We start from the raw sequence: 21,684 nt of genomic DNA on the forward strand, positions 1-21,684 counted from the left end.
TCATTAAAATGCAAATACATTTATAACATTTTTGACATGCATTTTTCTGGATATTTTTGTTGTTATTCTGTCTCTCACTGTTCATAAAAACCTACCATTAAAATTATAGACTGATAATTTCTTTGTCAGTGGGCAAACGTACAAAATCAGCAGGGGATCAAATACTTTTTTCCCTCACTGTAGGTTGTCTTATTGAGCATGCATGGAAGAGCAGCACATTTCAAGCTTCATTTAGATTAAAGTAGAGAGAACAGAGCTTGATTTTGTAAGAGGGGCGGGGCACTGTTGGCACCTGCCAGAAGATGCCTGTCTTTGTGAGTGGTAGGGCAGGTTTCAGACCCTACGGGAGGAGAGTGTGGGCTGAGCTTGTGGAGGTGCCTCCATCTTGGGCATGAGCAGTAGCAACAGCCCCCTCTGCAGCCCCAGGGCTCCATACTAAAACCAATCGAACTGATAACTCTTGAGAACAAAAGGAGGACAGGACTAATGGCCATGTGTTCTGTCCACCAGGCTAGGTCCTTGACAGTCTGACCCCTGGGGTCATTTGGTCAGCTGATGCTACTAGTGAAGGAGACAGCAGGCATGATTACATGGATGAGAGGTCTGTCATTTATCCAAATCGGCACTAAATCTATGATCTCTTGGAAATTACAGTAACCTTGGGCCAGGATTGAATTCTTCCCTACATTTGCAGATCTGATGTAACCAGGCACAGTAGAGACCATGTTTTATGTCACTATTCACACCGGGAGGTATTCTGAATTCTTTGCGCTGAACTCATTCAATTACATAATAATTTAAGTTGTGTACGCTTCTCTCAACTCTGAATCAGACCTACAATACAGTCTAAAGGTTTCATTTACTCCTGCATTTTTTGAAATCCTCAACATTAGGAGATCTTTTCTTGCATTAATTTAACACGATACAGATCTGTCTCCGCATGGTGTTAAGTGGTGTGAGACTATGGTGTGTAACTAACTAGCCGGTGCTCAGGTGAGAAAGAGGAAGGCTGCTGTGGTGCAGCTTGTTTCCATTGTGTTGCTTTCTGGAGTTGCAGCCTCTCCCCCTCTTTCCCTGCTCTCCCCCTCTTTCCCTGCTCTTCCTCTTTCCCTGCTCTCCCCTCTTTCCCTGCTCTTCCTCTTTCCCTGCTCTCCCCTCTTTCCCTGCTCTTCCTCTTTCCCTGCTCTCCCCCTCTTTCCCTGCTCTCCCCCTCTTTCCCTGCTCTTCCTCTTTCCCTGCTCTCCCCCTCTTTCCCTGCTCTCCCCCTCTTTCCCTGCTCTCCCCCTCTTTCCCTGCTCTCCCCCTCTTTCCCTGCTCTCCCCCTCTGTCCCTGCTCTCCCCTCTTTCCCTGCTCTTCCTCTTTCCCTGCTCTCCCCCTCTGTCCCTGCTCTCCCCCTCTTTCCCTGCTCCTCCTCTTTCCCTGCTCTCCCTCTTTCCTCTCCTCTCTGTGTGTCTTCTTCTGCTGTCTGAACAGCTTAAGCCCCTCTGCAGATTCATATTCACAGCATGTTTGTACTGTACAGTAGAGGCTTGAAGTCCGCAGTGCTATGCCCAGAAGTGTGTGCATGCACACATGTGTGCGAACGAGAGAGACACCCAGCGAAGATTCACCCGGCTGGGGAGAATAAACCCTGTTGTCGTTGCTATGGTAACCAGCTCTGAGTGCAGATTCAGAATGGTTGTGATTCAAGCATTCCAAGTTCTTAAGCAGGCAAGCAACCATCTTCCCCCTCTTCTCTTCTTCCTCTCCAACACACACACACACACACACACACACACACACACACACACACACACACACACACACACACACACACACACACAGACACACACACACACACACACACACACACACACACACACACACACACACACACACACACACACACAGGTGCACTCTCACTCTGCTGCACAATTGCACCCCTGTTTGAGTGGTGCTGGTAGCGGAACCTGGGGAGTTGGGGGTAGTGAGCTGCTTAGACAGACAGAGACAGAAACACAGCAGTCTCAGAGAACCTCCCCTCCCTCTCTCCTTCCATCCCTTCCTACAGCTGGTTCCTGGGGCTGGGGATCCACACAGCCAGGGCACACTGTGTTGATGCCCAGCCCAGTCCAGCCCCGCTGAGGAAGAAAATGGAGTAGGTAGATCAGCATAAAAGTGCGTAGAGACGGGCCACGCTAAATGGCAATTGAACCATGATTAAATCTGCCTACTGTGAGACCAGCGGCCCCGGTTGTTGTCAGCTCGAATGTTGTCATTAAAACATTGTTTGATTGGTTGACAAGATGAACAATGCTCATTGGTCAACCATGCATCTTTTAGTGCCTCGAGCACCGAGCTAGCGGTGCCGCTCATGGGAGCAAGCACCACGAACCGTGGCCCTACTCATTGACATCTTTGTTGCTTACCGCGGCCTGTCTGTAAGCATCTTAAAGCATATGGCAGCAACTGTATTAGAAAGGTATATCAGCAGGACAGAAGATGTCAGCAAGTAGTTTTATTGTGTCAGCAGAGCACACTGTCTCATAAGCAAATCTATGGATTTCACATGACTGGGAATACAGATATGCATCTATTGGTCACAGATACTTTAAAAAGAAAGTAGGGCCTAGTCTATCAGGAAAAAGAACATAGCCTAGTTAGCCAGGTAGCCTAGAGGTTAAGAGCGTTGGGGCAGGTAACCTAACGTTGGGGGGGTTGGGGCAGGTAACCTAACGTTGGGGAGGTTGGGGGAGGTAACCTAACGTTGGGGGGTTGGGGCAGGTAGCCTAGCGTTGGGGGGGTTGGGGCAGGTAGCCTAACGTTGTGGGGGTTGGGGCAGGTAGCCTAACGTCGTAGGGGTTGGGGCAGGTAACCTAGCGTGTGGGGGTTGGGGCAGGTAGCCTAGCGTTGGGGGGGTTGGGGCAGGTAGCCTAACGTCGTAGGGGTTGGGGCAGGTAACCTAGCGTGTGGGGGTTGGGGCAGGTAGCCTAGCGTTGGGGGTGTTGGGGCAGGTTGCCTAGCGTTGGGGGTGTTGGGGCAGGTTGCCTAGCGTTGGGGGGGTTGGGGCAGGTTGCCTGGCGTTGGGGGGGTTGGGGCAGGTTGCCTGGCGTTGGGGGGGTTGGGGCAGGTTGCCTAGCTTTGGGGGTGTTGGGGCAGGTTGCCTAGCGTTGGGGGGGTTGGGGCAGGTTGCCTAGCGTTGGGGGTGTTAGGGCAGGTTGCCTAGCGTTGGGGGTGTTGGGGCAGGTAACCCCGTTGGGGGGGTTGGGCCAGGTAACCTAGCGTTGGGGGGATTGGGGCAGGTAACCTAGCGTTGGGGGGATTGGGGCAGGTTGCCTAGCGTTGGCGGGGTTGGGGCAGGTAGCCTAGCGTTGGGGGGTTGGGGCAGGTAACCTAGCGTTGGGGGGGTTGCGGCAGGTTGCCTAGCGTTTGGGGGGTTGGGGCAGGTTGCCTAGCGTTGGTCAGGTTGCCTAGCGTTGGGGGGGTTGGGGCAGGTAATCTAGCGTTGGGGGGTTGGGGCAGGTAACCTAGCGTGTGGGGGTTGGGGCAGGTAACCTAGCGTGTGGGGGTTGGGGCAGGTAGCCTAGCATTGGGGGGGTTGGGGCAGGTTGCCTAGCGTTTGGGGGGTTGGGGCAGGTTGCCTAGCATCTGGGGGGTTGGGGCAGGTTGCCTAGCGTTGGTCAGGTTGCCTAGCGTTGGGGGGGTTGGGGCAGGTAGCCTAGCGTTGGGGGGTTGGGGCAGGTAACCTAGCGTTGGGGGGGTTGCGGCAGGTTGCCTAGCATTGGGGGGGTTGCGGCAGGTGGCCTAGCGTTTGGGGGGTTGGGGCAGGTTGCCTAGCGTTGGTCAGGTTGCCTAGCATTGGGGGGGCTGGGGCAGGTAATCTAGCGTTGGGGGGGTTGGGGCAGGTAACCTAGCGTGTGGGGGTTGGGGCAGGTAGCCTAGCGTTGGGGCAGGTTGCCTAGCGTTGGGGGTGTTGGGGCAGGTAGCCTAGCGTTGGGGGGGTTGGGGCAGGTTGCCTGGCGTTGGGGGGGTTGGGGCAGGTTGCCTAGCGTTGGGGGGGTTGGGGCGGGTTGCCTAGCGTTGGGGGGGTTGGGGCAGGTTGCCTAGCGTTGGGGGGGTTGGGGCGGGTTGCCTAGCGTTGGGGGGGTTGGGGCAGGTTGCCTAGCGTTGGGGGTGTTGGGGCAGGTTGCCTAGCATTGGGGGTGTTAGGGCAGGTTGCCTAGCGTTGGGGGTGTTGGGGCAGGTAACCTAGCGTTGGGGGGATTGGGGCAGGTTGCCTAGCGTTTGGGGGGTTGGGGCAGGTTGCCTAGCATCTGGGGGGTTGGGGCAGGTTGCCTAGCGTTGGTCAGGTTGCCTAGCGTTGGGGGGGTTGGGGCAGGTAGCCTAGCGTTGGGGGGTTGGGGCAGGTTGCCTAGCGTTGGGGGGGTTGGGGCAGGTTGCCTAGCGTTTGGGGGGTTGGGGCAGGTTGCCTAGCATCTGGGGGGTTGGGGCAGGTTGCCTAGCGTTGGTCAGGTTGCCTAGCGTTGGGGGGGTTGGGGCAGGTAGCCTAGCGTTGGGGGGTTGGGGCAGGTAACCTAGCGTTGGGGGGGGTTGCGGCAGGTTGCCTAGCATTGGGGGGGTTGCGGCAGGTTGCCTAGCGTTTGGGGGGTTGGGGCAGGTTGCCTAGCGTTGGTCAGGTTGCCTAGCATTGGGGGGGCTGGGGCAGGTAATCTAGCGTTGGGGGGGTTGGGGCAGGTAACCTAGCGTGTGGGGGTTGGGGCAGGTAACCTAGCGTGTGGGGGTTGGGGCAGGTAACCTAGCGTGTGGGGGTTGGGGCAGGTAGCCTAGCGTTGGGGGGGTTGGGGCAGGTTGCCTAGCGTTGGGGGGGTTGGGGCAGGTTGCCTAGCGTTTGGGGGGTTGGGGCAGGTTGCCTAGCATCTGGGGGGTTGGGGCAGGTTGCCTAGCGTTGGTCAGGTTGCCTAGCGTTGGGGGGGTTGGGGCAGGTAGCCTAGCGTTGGGGGGTTGGGGCAGGTAACCTAGCGTTGGGGGGGTTGGGGCAGGTAGCCTAACGTCGTAGGGGTTGGGGCAGGTAACCTAGCGTGTGGGGGTTGGGGCAGGTAGCCTAGCGTTGGGGGGGTTGGGGCAGGTAGCCTAACGTCGTAGGGGTTGGGGCAGGTAACCTAGCGTGTGGGGGTTGGGGCAGGTAGCCTAGCGTTGGGGGTGTTGGGGCAGGTTGCCTAGCGTTGGGGGTGTTGGGGCAGGTTGCCTAGCGTTGGGGGGGTTGGGGCAGGTTGCCTGGCGTTGGGGGGGTTGGGGCAGGTTGCCTGGCGTTGGGGGGGTTGGGGCAGGTTGCCTAGCTTTGGGGGTGTTGGGGCAGGTTGCCTAGCGTTGGGGGGGTTGGGGCAGGTTGCCTAGCGTTGGGGGTGTTAGGGCAGGTTGCCTAGCGTTGGGGGTGTTGGGGCAGGTAACCCCGTTGGGGGGGTTGGGCCAGGTAACCTAGCGTTGGGGGGATTGGGGCAGGTAACCTAGCGTTGGGGGGATTGGGGCAGGTTGCCTAGCGTTGGCGGGGTTGGGGCAGGTAGCCTAGCGTTGGGGGGTTGGGGCAGGTAACCTAGCGTTGGGGGGGTTGCGGCAGGTTGCCTAGCGTTTGGGGGGTTGGGGCAGGTTGCCTAGCGTTGGTCAGGTTGCCTAGTGTTGGGGGGGTTGGGGCAGGTAATCTAGCGTTGGGGGGTTGGGGCAGGTAACCTAGCGTGTGGGGGTTGGGGCAGGTAACCTAGCGTGTGGGGGTTGGGGCAGGTAGCCTAGCGTTGGGGGGGTTGGGGCAGGTTGCCTAGCGTTTGGGGGGTTGGGGCAGGTTGCCTAGCATCTGGGGGGTTGGGGCAGGTTGCCTAGCGTTGGTCAGGTTGCCTAGCGTTGGGGGGGTTGGGGCAGGTAGCCTAGCGTTGGGGGGTTGGGGCAGGTAACCTAGCGTTGGGGGGGTTGCGGCAGGTTGCCTAGCATTGGGGGGGTTGCGGCAGGTGGCCTAGCGTTTGGGGGGTTGGGGCAGGTTGCCTAGCGTTGGTCAGGTTGCCTAGCATTGGGGGGGCTGGGGCAGGTAATCTAGCGTTGGGGGGGTTGGGGCAGGTAACCTAGCGTGTGGGGGTTGGGGCAGGTAGCCTAGCGTTGGGGCAGGTTGCCTAGCGTTGGGGGTGTTGGGGCAGGTAGCCTAGCGTTGGGGGGGTTGGGGCAGGTTGCCTGGCGTTGGGGGGGTTGGGGCAGGTTGCCTAGCGTTGGGGGGGTTGGGGCGGGTTGCCTAGCGTTGGGGGGGTTGGGGCAGGTTGCCTAGCGTTGGGGGGGTTGGGGCGGGTTGCCTAGCGTTGGGGGGGTTGGGGCAGGTTGCCTAGCGTTGGGGGTGTTGGGGCAGGTTGCCTAGCATTGGGGGTGTTAGGGCAGGTTGCCTAGCGTTGGGGGTGTTGGGGCAGGTAACCTAGCGTTGGGGGGATTGGGGCAGGTTGCCTAGCGTTTGGGGGGTTGGGGCAGGTTGCCTAGCATCTGGGGGGTTGGGGCAGGTTGCCTAGCGTTGGTCAGGTTGCCTAGCGTTGGGGGGGTTGGGGCAGGTAGCCTAGCGTTGGGGGGTTGGGGCAGGTTGCCTAGCGTTGGGGGGGTTGGGGCAGGTTGCCTAGCGTTTGGGGGGTTGGGGCAGGTTGCCTAGCATCTGGGGGGTTGGGGCAGGTTGCCTAGCGTTGGTCAGGTTGCCTAGCGTTGGGGGGGTTGGGGCAGGTAGCCTAGCGTTGGGGGGTTGGGGCAGGTAACCTAGCGTTGGGGGGGGTTGCGGCAGGTTGCCTAGCATTGGGGGGGTTGCGGCAGGTTGCCTAGCGTTTGGGGGGTTGGGGCAGGTTGCCTAGCGTTGGTCAGGTTGCCTAGCATTGGGGGGGCTGGGGCAGGTAATCTAGCGTTGGGGGGGTTGGGGCAGGTAACCTAGCGTGTGGGGGTTGGGGCAGGTAACCTAGCGTGTGGGGGTTGGGGCAGGTAACCTAGCGTGTGGGGGTTGGGGCAGGTTGCCTAGCGTTGGGGGGGTTGGGGCGGGTTGCCTAGCGTTGGGGGGGTTGGGGCAGGTTGCCTAGCGTTGGGGGTGTTGGGGCAGGTTGCCTAGCATTGGGGGTGTTAGGGCAGGTTGCCTAGCGTTGGGGGTGTTGGGGCAGGTAACCTAGCGTTGGGGGGATTGGGGCAGGTTGCCTAGCGTTTGGGGGGTTGGGGCAGGTTGCCTAGCATCTGGGGGGTTGGGGCAGGTTGCCTAGCGTTGGTCAGGTTGCCTAGCGTTGGGGGGGTTGGGGCAGGTAGCCTAGCGTTGGGGGGTTGGGGCAGGTTGCCTAGCGTTGGGGGGGTTGGGGCAGGTTGCCTAGCGTTTGGGGGGTTGGGGCAGGTTGCCTAGCATCTGGGGGGTTGGGGCAGGTTGCCTAGCGTTGGTCAGGTTGCCTAGCGTTGGGGGGGTTGGGGCAGGTAGCCTAGCGTTGGGGGGTTGGGGCAGGTAACCTAGCGTTGGGGGGGGTTGCGGCAGGTTGCCTAGCATTGGGGGGGTTGCGGCAGGTTGCCTAGCGTTTGGGGGGTTGGGGCAGGTTGCCTAGCGTTGGTCAGGTTGCCTAGCATTGGGGGGGCTGGGGCAGGTAATCTAGCGTTGGGGGGGTTGGGGCAGGTAACCTAGCGTGTGGGGGTTGGGGCAGGTAACCTAGCGTGTGGGGGTTGGGGCAGGTAACCTAGCGTGTGGGGGTTGGGGCAGGTAGCCTAGCGTTGGGGGGGTTGGGGCAGGTTGCCTAGCGTTGGGGGGGTTGGGGCAGGTTGCCTAGCGTTTGGGGGGTTGGGGCAGGTTGCCTAGCATCTGGGGGGTTGGGGCAGGTTGCCTAGCGTTGGTCAGGTTGCCTAGCGTTGGGGGGGTTGGGGCAGGTAGCCTAGCGTTGGGGGGTTGGGGCAGGTAACCTAGCGTTGGGGGGGTTGCGGCAGGTTGCCTAGCATTGGGGGGGTTGCGGCAGGTGGCCTAGCGTTTGGGGGGTTGGGGCAGGTTGCCTAGCGTTGGTCAGGTTGCCTAGCATTGGGGGGGCTGGGGCAGGTAATCTAGCGTTGGGGGGGTTGGGGCAGGTAACCTAGCGTGTGGGGGTTGGGGCAGGTAGCCTAGCGTTGGGGCAGGTTGCCTAGCGTTGGGGGTGTTGGGGCAGGTTGCCTAGCGTTGGGGGGGTTGGGGCAGGTTGCCTGGCGTTGGGGGGGTTGGGGCAGGTTGCCTAGCGTTGGGGGGGTTGGGGCGGGTTGCCTAGCGTTGGGGGGGTTGGGGAAGGTTGCCTAGCGTTGGGGGGGTTTGGGCCGGTAACCTAGTGTTGGGGGGGGGGTTGGGGCGGGTAACCTAGCGTTGGGGCAGGTAACCTAGCGTTGGGGGGGTTGGGGCAGGTAACCTAGCGTTGGGGGAGTTGGGGCAGATAACCTAGCATTGGGGGGGGTTGGGGCAGGTAACCTAACATTGGGGGGGTTGGGGCAGGTAACCTAGCGTTGGGGGGGTTGGGGCAGGTAACCTAGCGTTGGGGAGGTTGGGGTGGGTAACCTAGCTTTGGGGCAGGTAACCTAGCTTTGGGGCAGGTAACCTAGCATTGGGGGGGTTGGAGCAGGTAACCTAGCGTTGGGGCAGGTAGCCTAGCGTTGGGGAGAATGGGGCAGGTTGCCTTGCGTTGGGGGGTTGGGGCAGGTAGCCTAGCGTTGGGGGGGGTTGGGGCAGGTTGCCTAGCGTTGGGGGGTTGGGGCAGGTAGCCTAGCGTTGGGGGGGTTGGGGCAGGTAACCTAGCTTTGGGGCAGGTAACCTAGCATTGGGGGGGTTGGGGCAGGTAACCTAATGTTGGGGGGGTTGGGGCAGGTTACCTAGCATTGGGGGGTTTGGGGCAGGTAACCTAGCGTTGGGGGGGTTGGGTCAGGTAACCTAGCGTTAGGGCAGGTAACCTAGCATTGGGGGGGTTGGGGCAGGTAACCTAGCGTTGCGGGGGTTGGGGCAGGTAACCTAACGTTGGGAGGGTTGGGGCAGGTTGCCTAGCGTTGGGGGGTTTGGGGCAGGTTGTCTAGCGTTGGGGGGTTTGGGGTAGGTTGCCTAGCGTTGGGGGGTTTGGGGTAGGTTGCCTAGCGTTGGGGGGGTTGGGGCAGGTTGCCTAGCGTTGGGGGGGTGGGCCAGGTAACCTAGCGTTGGGGGGGGGGTTGGGGCAGGTAGCCTAGCGTTGGGGCAGGTAGCCTAGCATTGGGAGTGTTGGGGCAGGTAACCTAGCGTTGGGGTAGGTAACTTAGTGTGTGGGGGTTGGGGCAGGTAGCCTAGCAGTTAGGAGCTTTGGACCTGTATCCAAGAGGTTGCTGGTTCGAATCCCGAAGCTGCTAAGGTTAAAAAAGCTGCTGTTCTGCCCTTGAGCAAGGCATTAACTCCCAACAACAACTGCTCCCTGGGCGCCGATGACGTGGGCATCGATTTAAGGAAGCCCCCCACACCGGCTTTGGTTTTTGCAACTGACTAGGTATTCCCTTTCCCCTTGCCTAACCAAAAGTTTGCTGGTTTTAATCTCCAAGCCGACTAGGTGAAAACTCTGTCTGTGCCCTTGAGCAAGGCACTAAACCCTTATTGCTCCTTTAAATCGCTCATGTAAGCATCTGCTAAGTGACTAAAAGGTAAATGTACATTGAACAAAGATATAAACGCAACATGTAAAGTGTTGGTCCCATGTTTCATGAGCTGAAATAAAAGATCCCAGAAATGTTCCATGTGGACAATAAGCTTAATTAGAAATTGTCGCATGTTGCATTTTATTATTTTTTTCAGTATAGGTAGCATACCATGTCAGGAGGATTCACATTCTGGCATAATGAGGGTTGTGGATGTTTTGCGCAACTGCTTTTGTTAACACCATGTTATCGCATAAATTAGTTATGTTTTGATGCACTGTGTGAAAACACTGTTTGAGCTGAGCAACATGGTACTAGAGAATGAAGGTTTGGTCTGAGCAACATGGTACTAGAGAATGAAGGTTTGGTCTGAGCAACATGGTACTAGAGAATGAAGGCTTGGCTTGAGCAACATGGTACTAGAGAATGAAGGTTTGGTCTGAGCAACATGGTACTAGAGAATGAAGGTTTGGTCTGAGCAACATGGTACTAGAGAATGAAGGTTTGGTCTGAGCAACATGGTACTAGAGAATGAAGGTTTGGTCTGAGCAACATGGTACTAGAGAATGAAGGTTTGGTTTGAGCAACATGGTACTAGAGAATGAAGGTTTGGTTTGAGCAACATGGTACTAGAGAATGAAGGCTTGGTCTGAGCAACATGGTACTAGAGAATGAAGGTTTGGTCTGAGCAACATGGTACTAGAGAATGAAGGCTTGGTCTGAGCAACATGGTACTAGAGAATGAAGGTTTCGTCTGAGCAACATGGTACTAGAGAATGAAGGCTTGGTTTGAGCAACATGGTACTAGAGAATGAAGGCTTGGTTTGAGCAACATGGTACTAGAGAATGAAGGCTTGGTTTGAGCAACATGGTACTAGAGAATGAAGGCTTGGTTTGAGCAACATGGTACTAGAGAATGAAGGTTTGGTCTGAGCAACATGGTACTAGAGAATGAAGGCTTGGTTTGAGCAACATGGTACTAGAGAATGAAGGCTTGGTTTGAGCAACATGGTACTAGAGAATGAAGGTTTGGTTTGAGCAACATGGTACTAGAGAATGAAGGTTTGGTTTGAGCAACATGGTACTAGAGAATGAAGGCTTGGTTTGAGCAACATGGTACTAGAGAATGAAGGCTTGGTTTGAGCAACATGGTACTAGAGAATGAAGGTTTGGTTTGAGCAACATGGTACTAGAGAATGAAAGTTTGGTTTGAGCAACATGGTACTAGAGAATGAAGGTTTGGTCTGAGCAACATGGTACTAGAGAATGAAGGCTTGGTTTGAGCAACATGGTACTAGAGAATGAAGGTTTGGTCTGAGCAACATGGTACTAGAGAATGAAGGCTTGGTTTGAGCAACATGGTACTAGAGAATGAAGGCTTGGTTTGAGCAACATGGTACTAGAGAATGAAGGTTTGGTCTGAGCAACATGGTACTAGAGAATGAAGGCTTGGTTTGAGCAACATGGTACTAGAGAATGAAGGTTTGGTCTGAGCAACATGGTACTAGAGAATGAAGGTTTGGTCTGAGCAACATGGTACTAGAGAATGAAGGCTTGGTTTGAGCAACATGGTACTAGAGAATGAAGGTTTGGTCTGAGCAACATGGTACTAGAGAATGAAGGTTTGGTCTGAGCAACATGGTACTAGAGAATGAAGGTTTGGTTTGAGCAACATGGTACTAGAGAATGAAGGCTTGGTCTGAGCAACATGGTACTAGAGAATGAAGGTTTGGTCTGAGCAACATGGTACTAGAGAATTAAGGTTTGGTTTGAGCAACATGGTACTAGAGAATGAAGGTTTGGTCTGAGCAACATGGTACTAGAGAATGAAGGTTTGGTCTGAGCAACATGGTACTAGAGAATGAAGGTTTGGTTTGAGCAACATGGTACTAGAGAATGAAGGTTTGGTCTGAGCAACATGGTACTAGAGAATGAAGGTTTGGTCTGAGCAACATGGTACTAGAGAATGAAGGTTTGGTTTGAGCAACATGGTACTAGAGAACTGAAACTCCAGTAACAGACCTCTGATTGTAACGTGACCCAGTTTTGAAGCGCAATGAACTCGGAGCTGATCAATAATTCAGGAGTAGACCGTGTGAACAGGAAGTGTAATCTATTCACCTCTCTCTCTCCACTGACACATCTGCTGAACTGTTTTACAGATTGACTCTTTTCTCACCATGAATATTGCCAGGCAATGTGCCACTCTGGATGATAGGGATGCTTTTCCATTTCAAAGCGCTGCAGTATTTCTGCCACCCCATTCTCATTATACCAGATCAACATAACACCCCACAGTGTGGTTCCCATTCCTGACTGTTTTATGTTTTATGCATGAGAGATGGGCTGTAAGCTCCTGTTAGCATGGGCTAATCCAACCTCCATATTTTAACACACAAACACTTATTTTAATATGCAAACCCGGGTTTTAGCATTGATTCAGGCTCTGTGATTCAGTAGTTAGCCCTAGGCTGTTTGTTTGTTTTGCCTAGTCAAGCATCCATAATGAAACATCATGGAGTTTATCATTTGCCAATATGTACACGCCTCCCCCTTCTCCTTTACATAGAATTCAACCCCCCACATCAAGCAGACAGGAGATTTAAAGATTGTGAGATGTGCATGAAATTCACATTTTCATGATCCATCAAACAGGAATACGCTTGATATCCTATATCTTGAATCTGAGGCTTTCCATTCCCTGTGTTTTCCCTCCATGAAATAGGAGATTCTTAACCCAAATAGAGAGAGGGTGACATTGAGAGCATGTGCTGTGGGTAGACTGGGTAAAGATTACTCAGGCTTTTGACGCAGTGCCTGACTGTGCTATGTGCTCGTACTGCAAACGTGCCTCCCGAGAGAGACAGGGGTGTGTGTGTGTGTGTGTGTGTGTGTGTGTGTGTGTGTGTGTGTGTGTGTGTGTGTGTGTGTGTGTGTGTGTGTGTGTGTGTGTGTGTGTGTGTGTGTGTGTGTGTGTGTGTGTGTGTGTGTGTGTGTGTGTGTGTGTGTGTGTGTGTGTGTGTCAGTGAGGGGGAGGCAGCAGCTAGAAAAGGGACAGGTGTTGTGTGTAGTCGAGAAATAAGAGTGTTTGTATTTGTATCTCTGTGGGTTCCTAACTACCCAAGGCCACAGTTGCTGTCTTGGGGTCTGACTCAGCAGTCAGCACCTTAAGCCACATGGGTGTTCTGTGCTTCTCACTTTAAAATGCATTTAGGTGGGATAGCATTTAATGATGAGAAATCACATGCTATTCTACTCAATCTATTCTATTCTGGAAGCATGGACAAATGTGAAGGTACTCCCTTCCTGTGGGGTTAGCCATATAATCCTCCTCCCACCTTTCACCAGCACAGCAGAGCAGCAGCTAGTCCACACTGACACTCTTATCCTGACTGACACATAAAACCATGGCAACCATGTCAAATTCTCTTTGTGTAACCCCAGGAAACAAATGACCTTGAGAACATTCTGACATCCTGTCCCTGGGCTAGTGTGACAGGCATCATCCGTTTTTTGTCCACGCGTGTCTGTTTTTCCTCCTGTCATGTCATACACGTCATATGAAGGTCTACAACCGTACATCTCTCTGAACAGAGACAAGCTTATTAACAGCCTGATATGACCAGTAGACATAATTATTTCCCCTCTGTTGCCTTGACACCAGTGGTAGCAATGTGTTACAAAAACATGGTGTACCTTCTGGCAATAAAAAGCCCAAACTGAAAGGGTTTATTATCCTTCACCATGAGGTAATGACATCAATATGTGGTTTTCCAAAATCTCATGTTAAATAATAATACGCTTCTTTTTCATTGCATCATAGAGAAGAGTGCGTAGGCCCCATGTAACCCTGTTTAAAATGTCTATGTGGAGTTTGCCTCAGTGTACATTAAATATTGAAGATAGTAGCCCTCATGTCCTTTATACTTGAAAAACGACTCTTTCAATTTGACCACAGAAATCTCAGAAGAGGACTCAAATTAAGATTCACTAGATGTATGTTTCTAAATGTTATGACAGGTAGTTGGAGAAATATTTCAACATTGAACATATTTCGAGCGTGTTCTCTGATATAGGCCCTAGTTCAGTATCTCGGGGTTAGTTTAATCGTTAGACACAGATGCACCAACCCAAGCTCTCCGGATGTAATGTGAGCTGGACAGATGTCAGGCCACCGCCCCACATATAATTTAATGGTTACTTTGGGTTGGAGTTCTTTGGCCCAAGGCCCAACACGGGCTTAAATTGCTATCCATACACAGTAAGCACGGTCATTATCAAAGGCCTTGGTTCTGTTCCAAACAGCCAGTCAGTCCGGCAGTCTGTTAGAGATTAGAGACAGGCCCTAGAGCAGTGGGTCAAACCAGCACTGCCCACTAGTCTCATACCAGTCCAACAGACTTCTAAATTACTGAATCAATATTTAAAGCTGTTTAATGACAGTTCTCCCTCATTTAGTGAGTACTTGGCTTTTGACATAATAGACGAAGACCTTGGAGAATCAATCAGTCAGCATGACTGCCTGTCTGTCAGCGTACCAGCAGCAGCATGGTGGTGTACTGAACTAGGAGGAACAGGGGATAAGCAGCTTTACTAGTCAGCTGATGACAAGGTTTCTGCTGATGGTGTGGTGGTGTGTGCCTGGTTTCTGTATGTGCCTTCTTGTGTGTGAGCTTTAAAGTGTGCGTTTTGATGGGCATCCTGTTTTTATGATGGACATATGAAAACCTTGTAGTGAAAGGGGGATTTGAGACTTACAACTTACACAAAGACCATGGTCACTGTTGTCACATGACAGCCAAGCGCACATTCAACACACACTCACAGGACGGGTGACATCATCAAACGATGCCACATGAGACCCTTGCTTTGTCTATTGGTTTACAAATTGATACTCTTTATATAACATCCCCACTGAGCATCCTCTCTGTCTGTACCGTCGCTTCAGAGTAAACGGCTTCCCTGAAACTCTCTGGCTTAGCTATCGCATTGTGGAAGGAGGGGAAAAGTATTCATGCATGGTTCTGCAGTGATCCTTTTAAAGATGGTGTCTCCGTCTTCTCATGCAATCACTACTCATTCTGATGGTCAGTGAAAACAATATGTATAACATCCTGTCAACATCTGTAGTAATAACTCATACTGTAATAACAAGTCACATTGCAACAACTCTTACTGTAACAACTCTTACTGTAACAACTCTTACTGTAACAACTCTTACTGTAACAACTCTTACTGTAACAACTCATACTGTAACAACTCTTACTGTAACAACTCTTACTTTAATAAAAACTCATACTGTAACAACAACTCTTACTGTAACAACTCTTACTGTAACAACTCTTACTTTAATAAAAACTCATACTGTAACAACAACTCTTACTGTAACAAATCTTACTGTAACAACTCTTACTTTAATAAAAACTCATACTGTAACAACAACTCTTACTGTAACAACTCTTACTGTAACAACTCTTACTTTAATAAAAACTCATGCTGTAACAACTCATACTGTAGTAACTAATACTGTAATAACAACTCATACTGTAGTAACTAATACTGTAATAACTCATACTGTAGTAACTAATACTGTAATAACAACTCATACTGTAGTAACTAATACTGTAATAACTGAAAGGGAAAGGGGGATACCTAGTCAGTTGTACAACTGAATGTATTCAACTGAAATGTGTCTTCCGCATTTAACCCAACTCAAACTGTAATAACAACTCATACTGTAATAATAAGTATTTTTGATGTGTTCCTCCAGGAGACCCTCCAGCAGCTGGTGATGATGCCCCTCCCCAACGTGCTGGTGCTGGGCAGGAGCCCTCTCAGTGGTATGTCTTCATCTGACTGACCTGCCAACAATACACACTGTTACACTGGGAGTTCAGTGGGGAAACCTTCCATCTTCTCACTGAGGATGTTACTGTCCTGTATTAGAATACAGTGTAGACTCCTACAGTGTAGACTCCTACAGTGTAGACTCCTACAGTGTAGACTCCTACATAATGTGAACCCTTTAGAACTTCATTATTATGCACTGAACATCACGTAGGTCTGTTGCTTCATCTAGAAATCAGTTTTCCTCGTCCTTGTGTGTAGATGTCCTTTCCACCAGCTAGAATTGCTCTGTTCTCTTCATGGTAAGATATTGGGTTATTGGATAGTCATGTGAAACCAAGATAAAACCAGCCATTGATGATTGTATTGTGTCAAAATATTTGGATTTAGGAAACACATTATTTGTTTTATTTCAAATCAAATTTTATTGGTCACATACACATGGTTAGCAGATGTTATTGTGAGTGTAGCGAAATGCTTCTAGTTCTGACAGTGCAGCAATATCTAACATGTAATCTAGCAATTCCACAACAACTACCTAATACACACAAATCTAAGTGAAGGAATGGAATAAGAATATATACATATAAAAATATATGGATGAGCAATGACAGAGTGGCATAGGCAAGATGCAATAGATGGTATAAAATACATTATTTACATATGAGATGAGTAATGCAAGATATGTAAACATTATTAAAGTGGCATTATTTAAAGTGACTAGTGTTCCATTTATTAAAGTGGCCAGTGATTTTGAGTCTGTATGTAGGCAGTAGCCTCTCTGTGTTAGTGACGGCTGTTTAACAGTTCTGATGGCCTTGAAATAGAAGCTGTTTTTCAGTCTCACGTTCCCAGATTTGATGTACCTGTACTGACCTCGCGTTCTGGATGATAGCGGGGTGAACAGGCAGTGGCTCGGGTGGTTGTTGTCCTTGATGATCTTTATGGCCTTCCTGTGACATCGGGTGGTGTAGGTGTCCTGGAGGGCAGGTAGTTTGCCCCCGGTGATGCGTTGTGCAGACCTCACTACCCTCTGGAGAGCCTTACTGTTGTGGGCGGTGCAGTTGGCGTACCAGGCGATGATGCAGCCCGACAGGATGCTCTCAATCTGTAAAAGTTTGAAGGTTTTAGGAGACAAGTAGTGGTGCAACGGAGCACACCAACTCTCCTATCGGATCGCGGTTTTGAGTCACGGATCAGATCATTTTTTCAGATCAGCAAAAAAAGGGGGAGACAAATTTAACTTTGCTTTCCATTTATTACTTAAAGAACACTTAAAGCAAGGAACTTTTCAATGTTTAAATAACATCTTAAAATAAAATATTCAATACTCAATTGTTAAATTAAAGTGCAATATGAGGCATGATACCTTCTTCCTTTGAACAATAGTGAATGAAACAATAGCCCGTGTCCACGTCATCAGAAAGAAAGGAAAAACAGACCTGAGCTTATAACTTCACATTACTTTTCTAAAAGATGAGGATGTCTACATTGTCTGGGGAGAGGGTAGACCTCTTTGCAGTCACTATGTCCCCTGCCGTGGAGAACACCCTCTCGCTAGGAAATGAAGTGCCAGGCACAGCCAGGTAGCATCTTGCCATCGTGGCAATGTGAGGGTATTTACACACATTGTTTTTCCACCAGTGGATCACCATCCACTGGAATGCCGCTTGCTGCCTTGTAGGATGCCACCTCCTCTTTGATGGTGTTGGCAAACGTTTTGCCTGTGTCATTGCTCGCAAAGGTCTCCCCGAAAAACTTCTTCATGGCCAAATTATTTTGTGGAGGAGATGCCTCTGAGTTTGCTCCTGTCGGCTCTGTGGCTTGACCCTGCAGAAAAAATGACTTGATCTATTTAACAAATTATTTATTTTCATTTTTCATAGAACTATAATTGTGGCAATAACATTTAATAAAAGCCATTATGACAAATAAAAAATGGATGATTCTAATAGCATAGACTAAGATTAGACTGCAGTATATTATTATATAAGTAATTCACTCTTATTTATTTTTTTACCTCTTCAGTGGCCACAATCTCAGTGGTGAGATCACTGTATGTCCTTCGGTGTATGGCAGGGTCTAGGTGAGACAGAGTCTAGGTGAGACAGGGTATAGGTGAGACAGGGTCTAGGTGAGACAGGGTCTAGGTGAGACAGGGTCTAGGTGAGACAGGGACTTGAACAGACAGGGATTTGAACAGACAGGGATTTGAACAGACAGGGACTTGAACAGACAGGGACATGAACAGACAGGGATTTGAACCTTGGATCCAGTGCAGTAGATTTATGAAGGTAGTCCTGTACATTAGGGGGGTATCTGGGGTTCAGGTCCTCTCTAAAGGCAGCCTTGACATCTCTAGTGATGGTGCTGTCTTCCTCACTTGGGGCCTTTGATTGTAGAATCCTTGTTTTCAGAGGTAGGATCATGGACACAGACGGTACAGGTTCAGTGCTCAATAGGGTTGTAACTGTTTTGAGAGGTTTGAGCACCTGGAGGACCTCCTCTGCCACTTTCACGTCATCATCAGACAAGGTGACGATGTCTTTATGTTTTTTCAGGGTCTTGTCTGTCAGTGCAGAGTATACAGCTGTGTGCTGCTCAAGATAGCTCTCCAACATGTCATAAGTGGAGTTCCATCTTGTTGTGACATCGTGTATGAGCTTGTGGGTCGGTAGCTGTAGCATTTCTTGCTTGGTCTTAAGCACATGAGCGGCTGTTGTGCTTCGGTGGAAAAAGGAAACCACCTTCCTGATCCTCCCAAGCCGGCGGTCCATCTGGTTCACTGAGATTCCCCTTTGGGATGCTAAATTGATCACATGTGCAAAGCAAACTATCTGTGGCCCCAGTCCAGCTTCTATCACTGCATTTACTTGGTTCTTGGCATTATCTGTGGTGGTTGGGATATTGCTATTGGGCCTCTAGCTTCCACTCTGCTACTGCTCCTAGCAGTACCTGCACCGGATTTGTGCCTGTGTGACTCTCATAGAGGGGGCGTGTCTGTAGCACCGGACTCCCACTCCTCTGTGGTGTAGTGAGCAGTCACAGTCACATAGCTTTCTGTTACCCTAGAGGTCCACTCCTCTGTGGTGTAGTGAGCAGTCACAGTCACGTAACTTTCTGTTACCCTGGAGGTCCACTCCTCTGTGGTGTAGTGAGCAGTCACAGTCACATAGCTTTCTGTTACCCTGGAGGTCCACTCCTCTGTGGTGTAGTGAGCAGTCACAGTCACATAGCTTTCTGTTACCCTAGAGGTCCACTCCTCTGTGGTGTAGTGAGCAGTCACAGTCACGTAGCTTTCTGTTACCCTGGAGGTCCACTCCTCTGTGGTGTAGTGAGCAGTCACAGTCACATAGCTTTCTGTTACCCTGGAGGTCCACTCCTCTGTGGTGTAGTGAGCAGTCACAGTCACGTAGCTTTCTGTTACCCTGGAGGTCCACTCCTCTGTGGTGTAGTGAGCAGTCACAGTCACATAGCTTTCTGTTACCCTGGAGGTCCACTCCTCTGTGGTGTAGTGAGCAGTCACAGTCACGTAGCTTTCTGTTACCCTAGAGGTCCACTCCTCTGTGGTGTAGTGAGCAGTCACAGTCACGTAGCTTTCTGTTACCCTGGAGGTCCACTCCTCTGTGGTGTAGTGAGCAGTCACAGTCACGTAGCTTTCTGTTACCCTGGAGGTCCGCTCCTCTGTGGTGTAGTGAGCAGTCACAGTCTCGTAGCTTTCTGTTACCCTGGAGGTCCACTCCTCTGTGGTGTAGTGAGCAGTCACAGTCACGTAGCTTTCTGTTACCCTGGAGGTCCACTCCTCTGTGGTGTAGTGAGCAGTCACAGTCACGTAGCTTTCTGTTACCCTGGAGGTCCACTCCTCTGGTGTAGTGAGCAGTCAGTCACGTAGCTTTCTGTTACCCTGGAGGTCCGCTCCTCTGTGGTGTAGTGAGCAGTCAGTCACGTAGCTTTCTGTTACCCTGGAGGTCCACTCCTCTGTGGTGTAGTGAGCAGTCAGTCACGTAGCTTTCTGTTACCCTGGAGGACCACCCGTATGTGGTGTAGTGAGCAGTCACAGTCACGTAGCTTTCTGTTACCCTGGAGGACCACCCGTATGTGGTGTAGTGAGCAGTCTCAGTCACGTAGCTTTCCGTTGCACTGGAGGACCACCCATATGTGGTATAGTGAGCAGTCACAGTCACGTAGCTTTCCATTGCCCTGGAAGACCACCTGTATGTGGTGAGGGAAACAGAGGGTGACTTGGATAATTCGTCGACAATTGTGATATTTTACTGTTTATAAAGATCTGGCATGATCTCCATACTGAAGTGGGGCGCGAGAGGATTTCGTTGCGTGGCTCAAGCACTTTCACCATATGTTTAAACCCTTTGTTTTCCACAACAGAGTACGGCCTCATGTCTGCAGCGATAAACATCCCAGTAGATTTGGTGATGGCTTCAGCCCGGTCTGATCCTGCAGCAAAGGGCTTAAATGTCGCGTTGAGAAGTTGTTGTCTCTTGGCTGAGTTGGCTCCCGTCACTGACACACCAGGGTGATGACGCTTTAAATGTGTGGCCATGCTCGATGTATTTCCATGATCATACGGCTTTCTTGTGGCACAATGCCTACACACCGTAATGGTGTTGTCCACCACCCACTCCATTCTTCCATCATCATATTTGACAGGGAAGCCTAAATGCTCCCATACATGAGACTTAAACTTCTTATGGCTGCAATCCCGTTAACGGGATGATATGACAACAGCCAGTGAAAGTGCAGGGCACCAAATTCAAACAACAGAAATCTCATAATTAAAATTCCTCAAACATACATGTATCTTATACCATTTTAAAGGTAATCTTGTTGTTAATCCCACCAAAGTGTCCGATTTCAAATAGGCTTTACAGCGAAAACACCACAAACGATTATGTTAGGTCACCGCAAAATCACAGAAAAACACAGCTATTTTTCCAGCCAAAGACAGGAGTCACAAAGAGCAGAAATAGAGATAAAATTAATCACTAACCTATGATGATCTTCATCAGATGACACTCATAGGACTTCATGTTACACAATACATATATGTTTTGTTCGATTAAGTTCATATTTATATCCAAAAACCTCAGTTTACATTGGCGCCATGTTCAGAAATGCCTCCAAAATATCTGTAGAAATTGCAGAGAGCCACATCAAATAACATAAATACTCATCGTAAACTTTGATGAAAGATACATGTTTTACATAGAATTAAAGATACACTTGTTCTTAATGCAACCGCTGTGTCAGATTTCAAAAATCTTTACGGCAAAAGTACAATATTCAATAATCTGAGAACAGCGTTCAGCCACAAAAGTAAGCCATACAGTTACCCGCCAAATTGTGCAGTCAACAAAACTCATAAAAAGCATTATAAATCTTCACTTACCTTTGCTGATCTTCGTCGGAATGCACTCCCAGGACTCCCACTTCCACACGAAATGTTTGTTTTGTTCGGTAATGTCCATCATTTATGTCCAAGTAGCTACTTTTGTTAGCGCGTTAGTACACATATCCAAACGCTCGTGCAGGTCCAGGCGAATGTTGGACGAAAACTTCAAAAAGTTATATTACAGGTCGAATAAACTTGTCAAACTAAGTATAGAATCAATCTTTAGGATGTTGTTATCATAAATATTCAATAACGTTCCAACCGGAGAATTCCTTTGTGTCTATAGAAGTAATGGAACGTAAGTCGATATCATGTGGAATGCGGGTGACCAGGACCTGGCTCTCTGCCAGACCACTGACTCAAACAGCTTCCATCCGGCTCAACATCACAGTAGAAGCTTCATTCAACATTCTACAGACTGTTGACATCTAGTGGAAGCCGTAGGAAGTGCAAACAGATCCATATCCTACAGTGTTTTCAATAGGCGATGAGTTGAAAATCAACCAACCTCAGATTTCTCACTTCCTGGTTGGATTTCTTCTCAGGTTTTTGCCTGCCATATGAGTTCTGTTATACTCACAGACATAATTCAAACAGTTTTAGAAACTTCAGAGTGTTTTCTATCCAATACTAATAATAATATGCATATATTAGCAACTATGACTGAGGAGCAGGCCGTTTACTCTGGGCACCTCTGTGCACCTTTCATCCAAGCTACTCAATACTGCCCCTGCAGCCATAAGAAGTTAAATGAAGCGGGAGGCTTTTCCAGTTCTTCAGCTCCTCTGCCAGCCATGGCTGTCACCTCTCT

The 21,684-nt window shown here is 50.5% G+C and overlaps 1 protein-coding gene across 1 annotated transcript in view; it reads left to right on the forward strand.

Moving 5' to 3' along the window:
* The window catches only part of LOC120017810 (girdin-like), a 75,387-nt gene that overhangs the window by 10,520 nt on the left and 43,183 nt on the right, over positions 1-21,684 (forward strand). Inside the window, exon 3 of the mRNA XM_038960780.1 lies at positions 15,387-15,456. Within this exon, the coding sequence (XP_038816708.1) occupies positions 15,387-15,456 (70 nt within the window). The remainder of the gene's footprint in view (positions 1-15,386; positions 15,457-21,684) is intronic.

This window comes from Salvelinus namaycush, chromosome 22 (genome assembly GCF_016432855.1).
Source record: "Salvelinus namaycush isolate Seneca chromosome 22, SaNama_1.0, whole genome shotgun sequence".
NCBI classification, from domain to species: Eukaryota; Metazoa; Chordata; class Actinopteri; order Salmoniformes; family Salmonidae; genus Salvelinus; species Salvelinus namaycush.